Source organism: Calidris pugnax, unplaced genomic scaffold (genome assembly GCF_001431845.1).
Source record: "Calidris pugnax isolate Ruff unplaced genomic scaffold, ASM143184v1 scaffold102, whole genome shotgun sequence".
Classification (NCBI taxonomy): Eukaryota; Metazoa; Chordata; class Aves; order Charadriiformes; family Scolopacidae; genus Calidris; species Calidris pugnax.
The window spans coordinates 2,366,971-2,383,470 of record NW_015090846.1 but is presented as its reverse complement, the minus strand read 5'-3'; the positions used below and the strand labels follow the sequence as shown (position 1 = coordinate 2,383,470).

The window sequence follows — 16,500 nt, the reverse complement described above, 5'->3', positions numbered from 1 at the left end:
TTCCTTCGCGGCCCGGCCCGGCGCTCCTTCCCTCCACCCGCCCTTCCCGCCGCCGCTGTCTGCTAGAGCCAGGCCGGGCACCCAGGCGCATACAGTCAGCCTCTTGCCGCCGCTATGGGCCAGAACGATATCATGAGCACCGCTGAGGACTTCGCGGACCAGGTGGGTGCCTACCCAGGGCGGCCTTTGTGCGCTGGGCCGCTCCCTCAAGCGTTGGGGCCGGTTGTGAGGGGGGCGCCGCGGCGGGCCCTGAGCTGAGGGGATGGCGTGGGGGGGTTCGGCCACTAGGCCGCTGCCCTGAGGGGCCTAGCGCTAGGGCAGGCTGGGATGGCGGCGGTCCGTCCCTCTGGTGGGGCTGTGGGCTCTCCTGGCCGCCCTGTCCCCAAGGGGGCCCAGGGGCCCTGGCTCCCCGCCGGAGTGGCCGGGTCTCTGGCCCTCACCCAACCCTAGGGCCGGTTGTACAGCCGAGCAAGATGGTTCCTCCCGGGCTTCTCCTGGGGAGTGGGTAAATGGGCAGGAGGCCGAGCTGCTCTCATCTTACAAGCCGTCCAGGTTGGCAATTAGGGCATAAAGGGGTGTGGGGGAACCGAGGTGGGGTGGTGGGGGCAGGGAAGCAAAACTGTAAACCCTGACCCGTGTCTGGAAGAGACTCGCCAGCACCCTACTGCTGTGCTTAGAATTGGGGGAAAAGGAAAGCAAAGAAGCTGATGTTGTCTTGTAACACTTTTTATGTTTATTTCAGTGGAAGTTCTTACAGATTTCTCTTAAATCCAAATTTTTGGTATCTTAATATGTGTGAGAGCAGGAATATTTTGAGTGTAAGTAAGTTGATCAGCTGGTGATGGTGTTAGAAAGGCCTTCACTGTCATGGTGATTCATCTAATTGAAAATAAGAGGCAGCATCTAATCATATTTAGCAGGTTCTCTGGAAAATCTGATTCTGCCTGGTTCTACAACTCTTGACTGCTGAAGCAGTGTGAGTTGTGTGGTGCACGATAACACGTCACAGCTATGAGGGGGCTGTGCTACCTCTGTCTTTAACTGAGTTTCACTGGGAAAACCTGTTCTGCACTTCCTCCCCAACCCCAGATGGAGACTCATTTTAGAGACAGAGCTTCTTATGGTGTGTGGTAGCATTCAGTTTAAGGGGTGTCTGTATCGTTTTTGTCATTCTCTATTTACCTTCCCCTCTCACTCCTTTTAGAGGAGAAAGTAAACTATCACTACAGCCTTCACTACACTTGCCAAAATTTGCAACACTTGTCCTGACCTCTTTATAACACCTCTCTGTTTATTCCTGTGTGACTATTTCTAGGTGTCTTTAACACCCCTTTTTCATACTACTGAAAGCTCCTTTGTCCAGCTGAAGTGCGGTTTGCTTCCTCCTGAAATGAGTTTTAAATGGCACAACTTTATTTGTGCTTAGCCGCGTTCTATTTAAAGATGAGTCTTCCCTTTGGCTGCAGGATTTGGGGTGTTTGCATACACTTACCCATCAGATTGCAAAACAATTTTTACAGCTTTCCAAGTAACTAACTCCTTTGATAAATCTGCCTCCAGATAATTGCCTGGTTCAGTACTGCATATGCTACTAAAACTCAGTATCACACCAGTGTAGCAGTAGAGAGATTTACTGAACAATAACCTTTGGTATATATTGCAAAGTTAACACTTGGCATTTCAGAAGCTGTTAGTTCATCTTGGATTAGAAAAAATACTTGGAACGTTTGGACTGAAATCATGTTGAAATTTCCCTTGATGGAGGCGGAGGAAGTGAAGCTGGACAATGGCTGTTCTGGGAGCTGAATGCATTCTCATTGACAACCTTGCTTTCTCCACTCCCTGTACTAGTCCTCAAGACCTAATGAGTCTTAATTTCTGTAGCATAAAAGCCCTGTGGGAGAGTGTCACAGTTACTTCCATGGTTTATCAGTAAGTACTGAATGTCTCTTACAAAAAGTAAGAATAATCTGTTCCTTAAATTCAAACATTAAAGCTTAATTTTCTCAAATGCTGTAATTTCCCTTTGAATTAGCAAAGTGTGCCTTAGATATGCCAAGACATTCAGTAGTAACGAGTGGCTCTTAATCCAGAGGAGAACTAGTGCACTGAAGACATGGCTGTAGAAAGGCAGCTAAGCTTGTCTGACAGCGAACTGTCAGTGAAAGGGGTTGTCCTACTTCTCCCAGGGCTTTGTTCCTCTAGTGCTTTTCTATCACAGGACTGGAGACCTGAACTGGCAGGGGAAAAAAAAAATTGAGCCGTTAGTTTAGCTTGTCTGTAGCATGAGTTTGTAGCCTGCCAGGTACAGAGTGTGGCTGGCGAGCTCTCCCCCTTGCTGCGCTGTTGGCAGTTTTCAGGGACTGCAGTGGACGAGGCAGCTACTCGGTGGGTGTTGGGGGGTGGTCCTGTTATGTCAGAGAAGGCAACTTTCTAAATACTGGGGAGGGAAATAGTAGGGGTTCTCAAAATCTAGGTCATGCGCAGTGCAAGGAAATCAGGATATTGGTTCAAAATGTTGCCCAGCTACGTGTTTTATGAGTTGGTTTGCTTTTAAGCCCCATAACACCAGCACAATGTTATTAATTAAATAATTTACATACTCAAAGTTAAGCTCTTTTTTAGTGATTCTTGTTAAAATATATGCTGAGCTTTTCATTGCAGTCACCATGTACTGCTGACATCATACTGCAAATAGCTGTATCTGGGGCCTGTACTGATTGTTCAGGGTTATAGAACTGGCTGTCTCTCCCCTGTAATCCCCGTAAGAGGGGACAGATCTCAAGTTCTGGTGTCTCTAATAATCTTTAGGAATGTGGGTGCCTGGTATTTCTGCCATTCTGAAAAAAATTATGGACAAAAATGCAAGGAGACTATTGAGTCATTGTATTGCAGTGAAAGGGCTGTAAGGGAGATCCAGGCTCTGGGGGTTTTATTTAATTTTCCAGCATAAATGGTGATGCCTGTTGTTCAGCTAATTCTAACATCTCTGTATCCTATTTTGCAGAAGACACAAGGGAGAAGAAAACATTTCGTTGTTAGTCTGAACTTTTTTGTGTTTTATAGTAAAAAAACCCAAATCTGGAAACTCTTGATAACATAGTCATGTCAGCGCACTGACCCTTTATCGTTAGAAGCCAAATAACTTATTCTGGTTAGGCTGGGAAAGAATCTTCCCATGAAGAGAGATAGCAAAATGCAATACAAAACTAATAAGTCCCACTTTAAAGATTTCATTAATAAATAGCCTTTTAGAAGAGGGACTTGGTATAAAGCACACTTCAGGAGTTAAGAGCATTGCCATGAGAAATTTACCTGCAATTAAAAACCTGATTAACATCACTGGCAATGTTCTAGTGGGTCAGAGCTCTCATCTTGCCTTTTGAAATAAGTGGAAAAGCTTCTGTTCCTAGTTTTTGAAAATAACTTGTAGACATTAATTAGCCCAATATGATGGGTGATACTGTCCTTGTGATTTATTTTTTTTTTAGGTGATATCTTGTTAAGTGGATATATATGTTATTAATCAAGATTACTGGTGTTCCAGGCTGCTGGAGGTCTCTGTAGTCCCAGAACAAAGCAATCTGTTAAACGTATACGAGCTAGATACTTGGAATACATCTTTATTAAAAGCTCTAGACTGATTAAGCTGTGCAGCCCACGAGGGCTTTCTGCATAGATTAGCAGACTGATGTTCATCACAATAATCATAATTTCTCTGATCCAGGAGCATGTGTACACACACAAAAAAGTCTTCTGTGTTTGGACAGAATATCCCTAGGTGACAGCAAAAATTCCCAACTCCTGGCTATGTTTTGGTCTTAAAAAGCGTGTAATTATGCTAGGGTATGTACATGTTTAAAAAAAAAAGACTAGATTTTTAACAAATTTGAGGCTGTTTGACGTAGGATATAGTTTAAAAAGTGTGATAAGAGTCAAAACAATCGTTTTATTACCTCACTTTGAGCAGGCCTCTATGGATTTGACTATTTCAAGCTTCCTTTTGAAAAATAGGTCTTGAGCAGAGATTTGATTTTTAGGGATCCCTGGATCCCCTTGTGCCTCTTTGCCCATTAAACCAAGAGAAGCATTTAAATCTATCTTTGCCTTTCTAATCCCGTTAGAAGGGGAAGTGCTGACACAAAGCCCCTCTGGTGTATGTTAGTGACTTGGCTCCAACACAGAACCAGCTGTTCTTCTTTAAAATAGTTTCACTATAGCGTTTTGTTGTCTTTTTTTTCTCAAGATGTTTTGCCTCTTGCAAGGAAGCAGTATGTGCTAAGAGCAGTTGATGCAAAGCCCGTAGCAGAATAAACCATTCAATTGCTTCATGCCGTGGGTTTAGCACTGCTACTTCCATCAATCTCAGCAGCTTTGTTTTGGCTTGCATGCATTGTGCTGAGTGGAGTGTGTGTTTCAAGCCCCTTGCCTTAGCTGGGTACGTTTCTTAGCAGCTACTGAGTTTCCCGTATGTGCTGCTTTTATCTCTGTGAATCATAAAGGAAGTGGTCTCAGGGCGCAGTGTTGGAGCCACGTGTTGCTAGTGATGTGTAGGGACAAACCCAGGGTTGCTGGTACTATTAGTTCAGTCTCACTTCTAGAGGTCCTCTGTTTCTTACAAGTTACTCTGTCCTTAGTTAAATTACTTTGGTGACTTATACCTGAATCCTCTAATTGTAAAATCACTCAATGTCTGTTACGCTCTTTTGTTATCGCATAAGCCTTCTCTTTTCTCTCTGGATCTCCATGGCTAATTGTTCTTTTAGCTTGGATTTTTGTTCATACAGTCTGCTTCTGAAGCTTATTTCCTTTAAGCTTGCTGGGTACAGGGGTTTCAGCTTGTCTGTAGCTCAGTAAATGCAGCCACATGAGTTATGGATGTCCGAAGATGATGTGTGTCATGATAAGGTTGCTTAGTGCTGCAGCTGCCTCAGGCTTCAGTCTTTCTGACTTGTCTTAAGCTGATTGGATGTGCACACTCATGTTTAATAGCTAGCATTGCGTTCCCTCTATGTGCCCCGAGAACAGGTAAATGCTAAATGCTTTTTCTCCCTGGACTGTTGGCAGTTGTGTGGTTTTGGGGAAGGGGAAGATGAGATCAGCTCACATCACCCACTTCAGAAGCAGCAAAGATGAGGCCTGGAGGCGGATCCCCTCTTAAATGTTTGCTTCTCCTTTCAGCTTTTCCACAGCAGTGTCTTTTTCCTTTTCCTGCAGATGCCCAACACTTGTCCTCTTTCATGTCCTTCTACACATAAATTGTCTGTCCTGTTTCTTGACAAGGCAGACTTACTTTACAAACAACTTCTGATTTTGTCCTATATCCAAATTAACTTTGTCATTGCTACTCCTCAGCAAGTTTGCCCAAATGTACAGTGAAACGCAGGAGAAAAGGAAGCTGTAAACCAAGATGTATGTCTCATTCAGTGACAAAGATCACAAATTTTCTTCTGACTCATTCATCCAACTGGTGACATGGCTTAAAAAAAGCCTGAAGTGGCAGCCCCGAGTCAGAGTACAGCTGCACTTAAAATGTACTTGATTGACTTGGATCTTGACCCTTAGACTCTGGATACATGCAGTACAACTAGTGTAGTGTGTTCTGGTATTAACTGTTTAATTAACTATTTAGCATGCTTGCTGGATTTTTTTTCTTGTGATAATCTTCTGTTTCACAGGAAGCAAGGCTTGTCATTTGCATAGGATTTGGAACAGCCTTTATTATTCACTGATTACTGTGGCAAGAATAAATGTTCGTGGAAAGCTTTAGTCTCCTTTCTTTGCACTCCCATATGTACTGAAAACATAAAATGCTGCAAGAACTTAAAAAAAATATAAAATCTACCCAGAAAGAAACCAATTGGCTGTATTGTTTAACCTGAAGTCAGTGTTAATACTGAATTATGAAATGAAAGGGTTGTGTGGCTTTTCTGTCCTTTTTTTGTGTGTGTGTGATATGATTCAATGCTGTCTGGAAGACACCTACACGCATGTAGGTTTCCCCACCCCTTTTCATGCTTGAAGTATTGTAATATTGCATAAACTGCATGAATCAATGTACCTTACCACACATCAAACTTTGTGTGGGATCCTGGGGTTTTGTGAAACGGCTCCTCCTCCTAGTTCTAAGGCAGGGATCTCTGTGGGGTCTGGCAGTTCAGCGTGAGGGCTTGTGGCAAGTGTCAACCTGCCCGAACTCTGCCTGTCAGCTGGAGGTAGAAACCTGTTGGATAATCTCCTAGTTAGCTTTGTTTCTTACTAGACTGCACTTACTCAAACAGTAGCATACACCGACTCCAAGTGTGTCCCCCTGGTGATCTGCCAGAGCTGAGCCTGGGCATGAATTGGCCCAGCAGATGCCAGCCTGCCTTCAGAGTGACAACGCAGAGCCTGGTGGAAGCCTCCATTAAGCAATAACCAGTGCTGTTTGGGAAACTGGGTAACAGTTAAGCACTTGTCATAATGCAGAGGCAGTACGTTTTCCTGTGCACTTCACAGTCCTATAGAACGTGCTGGTCTAGACCTTGTTTGGCAATTCCGTATTTGTTCCTTTATAATTACTGCGATTGTAGAGTAAACTAACCGATGAGCTTGCAGGAGGGAGGGGTATATGGGACCAGATAAATCTTGCATTCCCAAGAACTGAGGCTCAGCATCTGTTGCATGATGGTATAATTTCCTTTTAACTACTATACTGAAGTGTGTATATAAGGGCCTATTTTCTTTCCGCAGAAGATGCTGTTTTTAATGGTAGTAGAAACTGTGTATACTTGCACAGAGGGTGCAATTTCATGCAATGGCTACACTGATCTAATAGATGCTGCTGCTACACAAGTACACGTGCTTTGCACCATTGCTGTTCTAAGCTGTTAGAGAGAAGTAGTTTGGCAGAAAGCTTATTAATGTTTTTCTTAATTTTACGGAATTAGTCTTCTGTCGGCCTGACTCCCTGAATCGGTTTGTTTCAGGGTGTTGAGTGCCTGAGCTTGTGGGTGGGAGTAGAATTGCCCTTTCAGCTCCTGGCTATCTGATAGTTGAGCTGTAACATGAAACCCTGAGATAGACAAACTAAAGCCAAGGTCAGCCTTCAGCTAGAGAGATCTCCATCAATACACGTTGCTGTTACATAGAAAGGTGCTGCTGGATTCTGCTTTTCTCCAAGTCTTTGTCCAAAGTGCTCTTTGGGTGGAGCATGCCAGCAGGTTTCCCCCACCACTCCCAAGATGGAGGCTGAGGAGAGACCTTATTGCTCTCTACAACCACCTCAGGCTGGATATTAGGAAAAATTTTTTCACTGAAAGGGTTATCAGGCATTGGAATGGGCTGCCCAGGGAGGTGGTTGAGGCACCATCCCTGGAGGTGTTCAAAAGACGGGTTGATGTAGTGCTGGGAGGTATGGTTTGGTGATGATGCTCCTTGTTTGTTGTGTGGGTGTCTATTTTTTGTCAGTGAGGTTGACGGTTGGACAAGATGATCTTTAAGGTCCCTTCCAACCTAGAAGATTCTGTGATTCAAACTGGGGAAGGATTTCATTAAATCAAAGTCCCAAGTATACGTTCTCTCTAGATGTTGATGACCCTGTGTGTGAGAACTGCTGATCCTCAGAGTGCATGGGTCTGTTATGCCTTGAGTATCTGCCTGCCTCCCTTCCCTGCTAACCATGGTGTCTGCCCGTGCAGTTCCTGCGGGTGACGAAGCAGTACCTCCCGCACGTGGCCCGCCTGTGCCTCATCAGCACCTTCCTGGAGGATGGCATCCGCATGTGGTTCCAGTGGAGTGAACAGAGGGATTACATTGATGGCACGTGGAACTGTGGCTATTTCCTGGCCTCCATCTTTGTGTTCATAAATCTCTTCGGACAGCTGAGTAAGTGGCTCTAAGGCTGTTAAGGTGGATGCCAGAGCACTCCAGTGTGTCTGCCACCCTGGCTCATGCGAGCACTGTGAATCATGTAAGCACGGGACGCCTCACTGATTTCTTAATAGCCATTGACAGCTTAGAACTGATAGTACTACATGGGCTGAATTAAAAGAACTCTTAATTGACCTGCTTCAGCCTTTCCTGGAAGTAGTCGTGGAGAATTTCTTGTGACACACTACCTCTGAGTCAGAGATGCCAAGAGTCCATTAGGACAATCTGTTTTCAATTCTGTACGTGCATCTATAAAAACATGCTACGCCCCCTGAATTCTTTTAAATGAAATGCTCATATTTTCTTAAGCAGGGCAGTGTTAAGACTTTCTCAGCCTGCTGGTTTTATGGGTATTAATCTCAATGGCAAAGTCTTATCCTGCGGCTGGTACACTTAAGCCTGAGAGAGGTGTTTGTGTCAGACTTTCAAAGCCCAGGAATCAAAATAATCCCAGAAAGCAGAGCTTCTCTGAGCACTAGGTGGACTTAGGGTATCAGGCATGGAGACAAGTAAAATTATTTTTGATTTATGATTTATCCCTGATCTACTGCTCTTGATTGCTCTGCCAACTTCTTGTCTTGTGTTTAGGGTTTTATACCCTCATATTTTTAAACTTTATATAGTTAACAGTCCTCATGTCAACGTGGCAAAGACTGTCAGTGCTTTGTGACAGAAGTCTTGAGGAAGCTTTGAAGGAAAAGGAGTGCAGCATGTTTGCCCTAACAGTTACTGCATTTAAAAATAAAGAAAATCCATGACGAGTTGGGTTTCTTTTTAACTTATTTTAATGCTTTAACGCTAATAGCTGCTGTACAGTGTTGTGTGTTGGGGTGTGCATTCAGCATGTGCTTACCCTTTGTAAAATAAAAGATACTTCTGAAATCATAAAACGTTTTAAAATGCACTAAAACATTTTGGTTCTCAAACTGATTTGTGCCAATAAAATTTCCTGCCTGATGTTCTCCGTGGCACAGTTGAATAAAATGGGAAGGTAGCATTCCTGCAGCATCTCTTCCTGCACAAGCCACAAGTGTAACTGTGTTCAATTTCCCCAACTCAGGCGGCTGTATCCTGGTGCTGAGTAGGAACTTTGTGCAATATGCCTGCTTTGGACTGTTTGGAATTATAGCATTACAGGTAGGAGGCTTAAGTCTTCAGCCCTTCTAAACCATATCTTTCAGATCTTCTCTCTTAGCCCTCGTACTACCAATATATAAATACAACTTGCAACCCGGGAATTTTTTTCCACCCTGGCCTAATGCCAGTCCTCAATGGCATTGAACTGCTCCTGTTCTTCTGATGTGCCCAATAGATCCTTGGCTGTAATTGCAATTAGTTAGCTGGAGATGTTGGTTTAATACTTGACCTTGACCAATTTAGCAGTAGTAACTTGCAATTTACCTGTGTTAGTAATGTGCCAAATGTGGAACTTGTAGTTGGTTTGGCTGTCAGCACACAGCTTTTGTAAAGGACTGTCCCCACCACGGAGGATCCTAGCTAGTAGCATCCTTCCTGTTCAAAACTGATGAATTTTTGCGGGGGACAAGTCAAATTCTGGCTTCTAGTTCCTTTTTAACACTGACTCATCAGACCACAGTGATGTAATCTACCTTGTTTCCTTCAGTATAACACACTTCTAATTGACTTCTGCTATGGATAGTACAGGCTTGAGATTAGAACATAAATTCAGAAGTTCAGTATAATTTATATGGTGTTTTAACCTGTCTTCTTCTTTGCCTAGACTATTGCATACAGCATTCTATGGGACCTGAAGTTCTTGATGAGGTATGTCTGCTTATCAAAACAGAATAAAACCTGCCATCTGTCACTGCTGTTCTCCGACAGGAAATTATCGTTGTATGTAGTATTTACTAGGAAGATGCTATAAATTATGCACTTAAACAAGAAATTAAAGCACTTAAAAATACTATCCACACAGTCTGTGTTAAACACAGCAGGCTCAGTGCTGTGGAAAGGAAAGACTGATCCCAACCCACTAGGACCTAAGTGCTTTGGCTACTGACCCCCTTGCCAAGAGCTCACAAACCACTGTCTAGGCTGGATCAGTGACCTGCTAAAATAGTGACTGTGCTTATGTGTGGCTGAAGGGATTTTCCAAGAAAACTAAAGCATGTAGATGTTAGAACAGTTACTTAAATTTCTAACACAATCTCTAAGGGGAGGATTTTTCGGACAGCTGAGTAAGTGGCTCTAAGGCTGTTAAGGTGGATGCCAGAGCACTCCAGTGTGTCTGCCACCCTGGCTCATGCGAGCACTGTGAATCATGTAAGCATGGGACGCCTCACTGATTTCTTAATAGCCATTGACAGCTTAGAACTGATAGTACTACATGGGCTGAATTAAAAGAACTCTTAATTGACCTGCTTCAGCCTTTCCTGGAAGTAGTCGTGGAGAATTTCTTGTGACACACTACCTCTGAGTCAGAGATGCCAAGAGTCCATTAGGACAATCTGTTTTCAATTCTGTACGTGCATCTATAAAAACATGCTACGCCCCCTGAATTCTTTTAAATGAAATGCTCATATTTTCTTAAGCAGGGCAGTGTTAAGACTTTCTCAGCCTGCTGGTTTTATGGGTATTAATCTCAATGGCAAAGTCTTATCCTGCGGCTGGTACACTTAAGCCTGAGAGAGGTGTTTGTGTCAGACTTTCAAAGCCCAGGAATCAAAATAATCCCAGAAAGCAGAGCTTCTCTGAGCACTAGGTGGACTTAGGGTATCAGGCATGGAGACAAGTAAAATTATTTTTGATTTATGATTTATCCCTGATCTACTGCTCTTGATTGCTCTGCCAACTTCTTGTCTTGTGTTTAGGGTTTTATACCCTCATATTTTTAAACTTTATATAGTTAACAGTCCTCATGTCAACGTGGCAAAGACTGTCAGTGCTTTGTGACAGAAGTCTTGAGGAAGCTTTGAAGGAAAAGGAGTGCAGCATGTTTGCCCTAACAGTTACTGCATTTAAAAATAAAGAAAATCCATGACGAGTTGGGTTTCTTTTTAACTTATTTTAATGCTTTAACGCTAATAGCTGCTGTACAGTGTTGTGTGTTGGGGTGTGCATTCAGCATGTGCTTACCCTTTGTAAAATAAAAGATACTTCTGAAATCATAAAACGTTTTAAAATGCACTAAAACATTTTGGTTCTCAAACTGATTTGTGCCAATAAAATTTCCTGCCTGATGTTCTCCGTGGCACAGTTGAATAAAATGGGGAGCTAGCATTCCTGCAGCATCTCTTCCTGCGCAAGCCACAAGTGTAACTGTGTTCAATTTCCCCAACTCAGGCGGCTGTATCCTGGTGCTGAGTAGGAACTTTGTGCAATATGCCTGCTTTGGACTGTTTGGAATTATAGCATTACAGGTAGGAGGCTTAAGTCTTCAGCCCTTCTAAACCATATCTTTCAGATCTTCTCTCTTAGCCCTTGTACTACCAATATATAAATACAACTTGCAACCCGGGAATTTTTTTCCACCCTGGCCTAATGCCAGTCCTCAATGGCATTGAACTGCTCCTGTTCTTCTGATGTGCCCAATAGATCCTTGGCTGTAATTGCAATTAGTTAGCTGGAGATGTTGGTTTAATACTTGACCTTGACCAATTTAGCAGTAGTAACTTGCAATTTACCTGTAATGTGCCAAATGTGGAACTTGTAGTTGGTTTGGCTGTGAGCACACAGCTTTTGTAAAGGACTGTCCCCACCATGGAAGATCCTAGCTAGTAGCATCCTTCCTGTTCAAAACTGATGAATTTTTGCAGGGGACAAGTCAAATTCTGGCTTCTAGTTCCTTTTTAACACTGACTCATCAGACCACAGTGATGTAATCTACCTTGTTTCCTTCAGTATAACACACTTCTAATTGACTTCTGCTATGGATAGTACAGGCTTGAGATTAGAACATAAATTCAGAAGTTCAGTATAATTTATATGGTGTTTTAACCTGTCTTCTTCTTTGCCTAGACTATTGCATACAGCATTCTATGGGACCTGAAGTTCTTGATGAGGTATGTCTGCTTATCAAAACAGAATAAAAACTGCCATCTGTCACTGCTGTTCTCCGACAGGAAATTATCGTTGTATGTAGTATTTACTAGGAAGATGCTATAAATTATGCACTTAAACAAGAAATTAAAGCACTTAAAAATACTATCCACACAGTCTGTGTTAAACACAGCAGGCTCAGTGCTGTGGAAAGGAAAGACTGATCCCAACCCACTAGGACCTAAGTGCTTTGGCTACTGACCCCCTTGCCAAGAGCTCACAAACCACTGTCTAGGCTGGATCAGTGACCTGCTAAAATAGTGACTGTGCTTATGTGTGGCTGAAGGGATTTTCCAAGAAAACTAAAGCATGTAGATGTTAGAACAGTTACTTAAATTTCTAACACAATCTCTAAGGGGAGGATTTTTAAATGTGAGCTTTCTTGTCAAATCCTCAGTGACGGCTGGCTGTTACCTTTTCAACCCTCTTCTCTGAGGGGAGAGCAGGGACAGCACAGGAACTACCCTCTGGGCTTACTACAGCCCTGTAAATGTGTAACTTTTTAGCAGTACTGCTGTTCTGTTTTCTCAAATTAACCTCTGTACTACTTTGGCATCTGTGGCTAAACCTGAGGTACAGAATAACTTCAAAACAACTAAATTCATGCTGTAGCAGATGCAAAGCTACTGTGCCTGAGCTGTGGGTGCTGGATTTCTCTGGGGGGCTGTACATGTCTACAAGGCTTGTGTAAATCGTTGTTGTGTACAGTGCTGCTGTTTGAGCTGTGAAATCTAACACAGACATGCATTGCAGGGTGCAGAGTAGGTCACTCCTCACTAGAATGCAGATTGTTACTGAGTTAAAATTGTGAGATGAGACTTTAAATCTATATATCAGTGCAAACTGTAATAATCTGGGGTGGTTTTTTTTTTTTTCCCCTATTTCTGTCTTTCTGTAGGAACCTTGCCCTTGGGGGAGGCTTACTGCTGCTTTTGGCTGAGTCACGCTCAGAGGGGAAGAGCATGTTTGCTGGTGTCCCCACCATGAGGGAAAGCTCTCCTAAGCAGTACATGCAGCTGGGGGGCCGTGTGCTGCTGGTCCTTATGTTCATGACACTGCTACATTTTGACATGAACTTCTTTTCTGTAAGTATCCGTGTATAAAAGTCTTAGTTAAGGAACTAGAATACAGTTACCAGCACCCAGGCCGGCTGCTGGACCTACTTGATGCTTATCATTAAAGTCTATTTTTTAGTAGAATTAATATTGAGGAAAAGCTATTGAATCATCTGTGCCATGACAACTTGTTCTGCTGAACTTATCCATGTTTTTGCATCCATTTAAGACCCATATGTGAACTTGTGGGTTTTTTTTCCTTGCAGATTCTGCAGAACATTGTGGGCACAGCCCTGATTATCTTGGTGGCAATTGGCTTCAAGACTAAGCTGGCTGCCTTGACTCTAGTCATCTGGCTGTTTGGCATCAACATCTACTTCAATGCCTTCTGGACCGTCCCAGCTTACAAGCCTATGCACGACTTCCTCAAATACGATTTCTTCCAGACCATGTCTGTAATTGGAGGGCTCCTCCTCGTGGTTGCACTGGGCCCTGGCGGAGTCTCCATGGATGAGAAGAAAAAAGAGTGGTAACAGGAATAACAACACTTCTTGGGACATAATGTATTAAGTCCAGAACTGATTCTCTATGGATTCAACAAAAACTGCCAGCATTTTACACGTACATGCCCCCTTCCTGTTAAAGGCACAGATGTTTTGAATTTGATTTACAGTGGCACCAGTAATATAATAGATAAAATCCTGTTTCTTCAAGGAATGTTGCCTAGGCTTATTCTAACTTCCTAGATTTGGAACTAACCCAAGGAACCTGCATTTTGCTGATGCCTCAGTGAGTTGCAGTAGAACGGTTGCTGTCTTTAACGTCAGCAATGTTTTAAAATTTGAAGTACTGTGAGCAGATACAGCTGTATCATTCAGTGTGCTGTTGGGTTCTAGCTATAACTAAAAAAGTGGATCCCCTTTCTCACCCTCATCGCAACTGTCTCGTGCATAAGGAGTTCCATTGCTGGTTATAGCACTGCTTATCAAGGTGGAAAGCAGCATTAGAAACAAAAAAATATCACTTGTTATTTTGCTGCTCAGAGGCCTGTAATTCCATTTTGCTTAACAAGAGGGAAGGTCTTTCCTGCCCCCCAAATAAAAGGCAAAAAGAAAACCCTGAAAGTAATTGAACCCCCCTCTATGTAAGAAAAGGGATAGTGTTTTCTATCATGTCCCATTTCCTCTCTTGCATGGGAACAAGGGAGAATCCTGTATTGCTAATTGGGAATCCTGTATGGCTAATCAGGTTTCAAGAAGGAAGGCGGGGAGATACTCCTGAAGAGACAGAATGTTAGATTCTGTTAAAATTCTGTGCCAAAAGAACTCTTCATTCAGCATTCTTTCCCCAACGTTGCCCCTCCTGAATTCCCAAGAAGGGAGCCAAGTTGTGCTGCAGGTTCCATAATAAAAGCTCCTTTCTGCTATTAACCAGCTTCCATCCCTATATATCCCAAATTCATATCTGAATTGCAGGTTATTGGTGAAAGTGTCTTCAGAATTGCAGAAATTCCCCTTTTTCCCCTGCACTCAGATGCAAGATGAGAGCAGTCGATCTTCTAATCTGTAGTCTTTGCTTCTTAGATTCACTTCTGTCGGTCTCTCAGCTGTAGAAGTCCCGATTGACTGAAGAGCGGGAGAGCTGGGGCTCTGAGCACAGCCCCTTCTCTCTGCCCTCTCGGGCTGCACCCGGGGTGTGTAGGGAGGAGAGGTGCAATGTGGAAGTCAGCTCCATGCTGCCCCAGTTCTCAGCTCTGTAGGCAAAGGGGCTACAGCTGAAGGATGCAAGTGCAAACAAAGCCTGGGCGGTGAATAAGCAGCCAGGGATGTAACTTGCGTGTTCAGAGGGAGGAACTCCTCAGCGTGATGGTGAGGAGAGAGGAAGGCCCTGTTCTCCCTTCTCAGTGCCACAACCTCTGTGCCATGAACATGCTTAGTGCTGCTCAGAGGAGGCAGTTTGTCCTCTGCTAGTCAACTAGGTGAACCTGTTTCACTAGATAATGAAAGGATTCTAGAAAGCACGAGCCCTACCAGCTTGCTACCATTACCTTGATTCCTTGCACTGTTGTCTCCCTTGAGAAAGCTGCTCAGCTGTTTGTTCAAGGAGTTTTTCAGCTGAACACCTCCAGCAGGAGCTATTTACCAGGGTCTCCTGGTAAGGACACTAACTTGGACAGTTCAGCTTAACGGTTGTATTTGAAGAGATAAAATTAGGCTGAAAGAACTGATGACAAATAGAAGAGCACTGATGAATGTTAAACCAGATTTCATAACCTTAGGGGGAAAATAGCCTATGTAATAGCAAGATGTGCTGCTGCTGAAGGAAACGAATTCCTACGTGGGGGTAGATAGGAGGGGAAGCCAGCGTTTCAGTTCAGGTCACAGAGATAGAAGGCTCTCTGTTTAAAAAGGTTTTGCAAGAGAAGTTTTCACTTGAAGCATTCACTGTGCCTGTCTCTTCACAGCAAAACAATCTGGTCCTTTCTGTTACGGATGCACAGCACAGGATGCTTTTTCCCTCAGTTTCACTGCAGGTCCTAGAACGGTTTTAGGCTACATCAAGGCAGCCGTTCTCAGATATCTTAACTGCTGTTGATGTTCATAGTATTTATAAATGGAATGACAGAAACAACTCCTGTAAGTAGCCTTTCAGTTGATTTTTTTTCTTAACTCCTTTGTGTCCTGTCTAACTGTGGAGCTGGATGGTGGACTAGTCTGAAATAACGACTGGTTTCCTCTGTGAAAATCAAGTCCCCTTTCCAACTAAAGACCCCAGAAAAGGAAATGATACTGTCCCTTGCAGCAGAAATATTTTGGTATTAAAGGGGCCCAGTTAGGCAGAGGGCATTATAAGGTATTTCTAGGCAGCGCAATATGCAGACTTACTAACTGTGAGTCCTGATGCAGAAGATTCTGGTTTCCTACAAACACTGCTGTATTCATGCATCTCCAAAAATTCAGTGACCTCTCCCTGTGGCTGAGAAGCTCCCACAAGCAGGATGTCAGCTATCAATTGGCTCTGCAAAGTGTTCTGGAATTCATTCTGAATATATTTTTGCTTTCTATGTGGAAAAAAAAAAAAGAAATAAGTATAAATTCTCATTTTATGCTGTATTTTGTACCTTAGTTGTGTTTGAAAATGTTTTGATTTTTGGAAACAATCAAAATAAAACAATGGCATCTTTGTATCCACTTGGCGTGTGTGACTGGTGACACTCCAGATGGGCTACCTGGAAATACTGGTTAGTGGTCTCATGTGCTTTCTCTTCCAGCTACTGAAAATCATCTTTCCACAGAGATCTGAGCCTTGGGCTGCCTGTATTTCCCTGCAGCCATCATCCTTCCTATAGTGGTGGTGAGTAGCTCGAGGCTGTTGGAAGACAACTTAATTCCACCCCACTATTCCCCTCCTCAGCTGTAACTGTTCGTGGAACAGGCAAACACGTCAGCCAGCTTTCTGCACCCTCTGGAAT

General features: G+C 43.3%; 1 protein-coding gene across 3 annotated transcripts; it reads left to right on the top strand.

The window, feature by feature from the left end:
* The first annotated feature begins 2 nt into the window (after positions 1-2).
* SURF4 (surfeit 4) lies at positions 3-16,219 on the top strand. Of its 3 annotated transcripts, XM_014942756.1 has the most exons (6): positions 3-162; positions 7,680-7,866; positions 8,972-9,048; positions 11,893-11,936; positions 12,872-13,058; positions 13,295-16,219. In XM_014942756.1, the coding sequence occupies exons 1-6, from the start codon at positions 115-117 to the stop codon at positions 13,559-13,561; spliced, it is 810 nt and encodes a 269-aa protein (XP_014798242.1). In that variant the 5' UTR covers positions 3-114; the 3' UTR covers positions 13,562-16,219. The 3 variants fall into 3 exon arrangements, with proteins under 3 accessions (XP_014798242.1, XP_014798244.1, XP_014798243.1); XM_014942757.1 differs by lacking the exons at positions 3-162; positions 7,680-7,866; positions 8,972-9,048 and adding exons at positions 10,103-10,112; positions 11,218-11,294 and having other exon boundaries at positions 13,295-13,670; XM_014942758.1 differs by lacking the exons at positions 11,893-11,936; positions 12,872-13,058; positions 13,295-16,219 and adding an exon at positions 9,653-9,814.
* Positions 16,220-16,500: the final 281 nt, after the last annotated feature.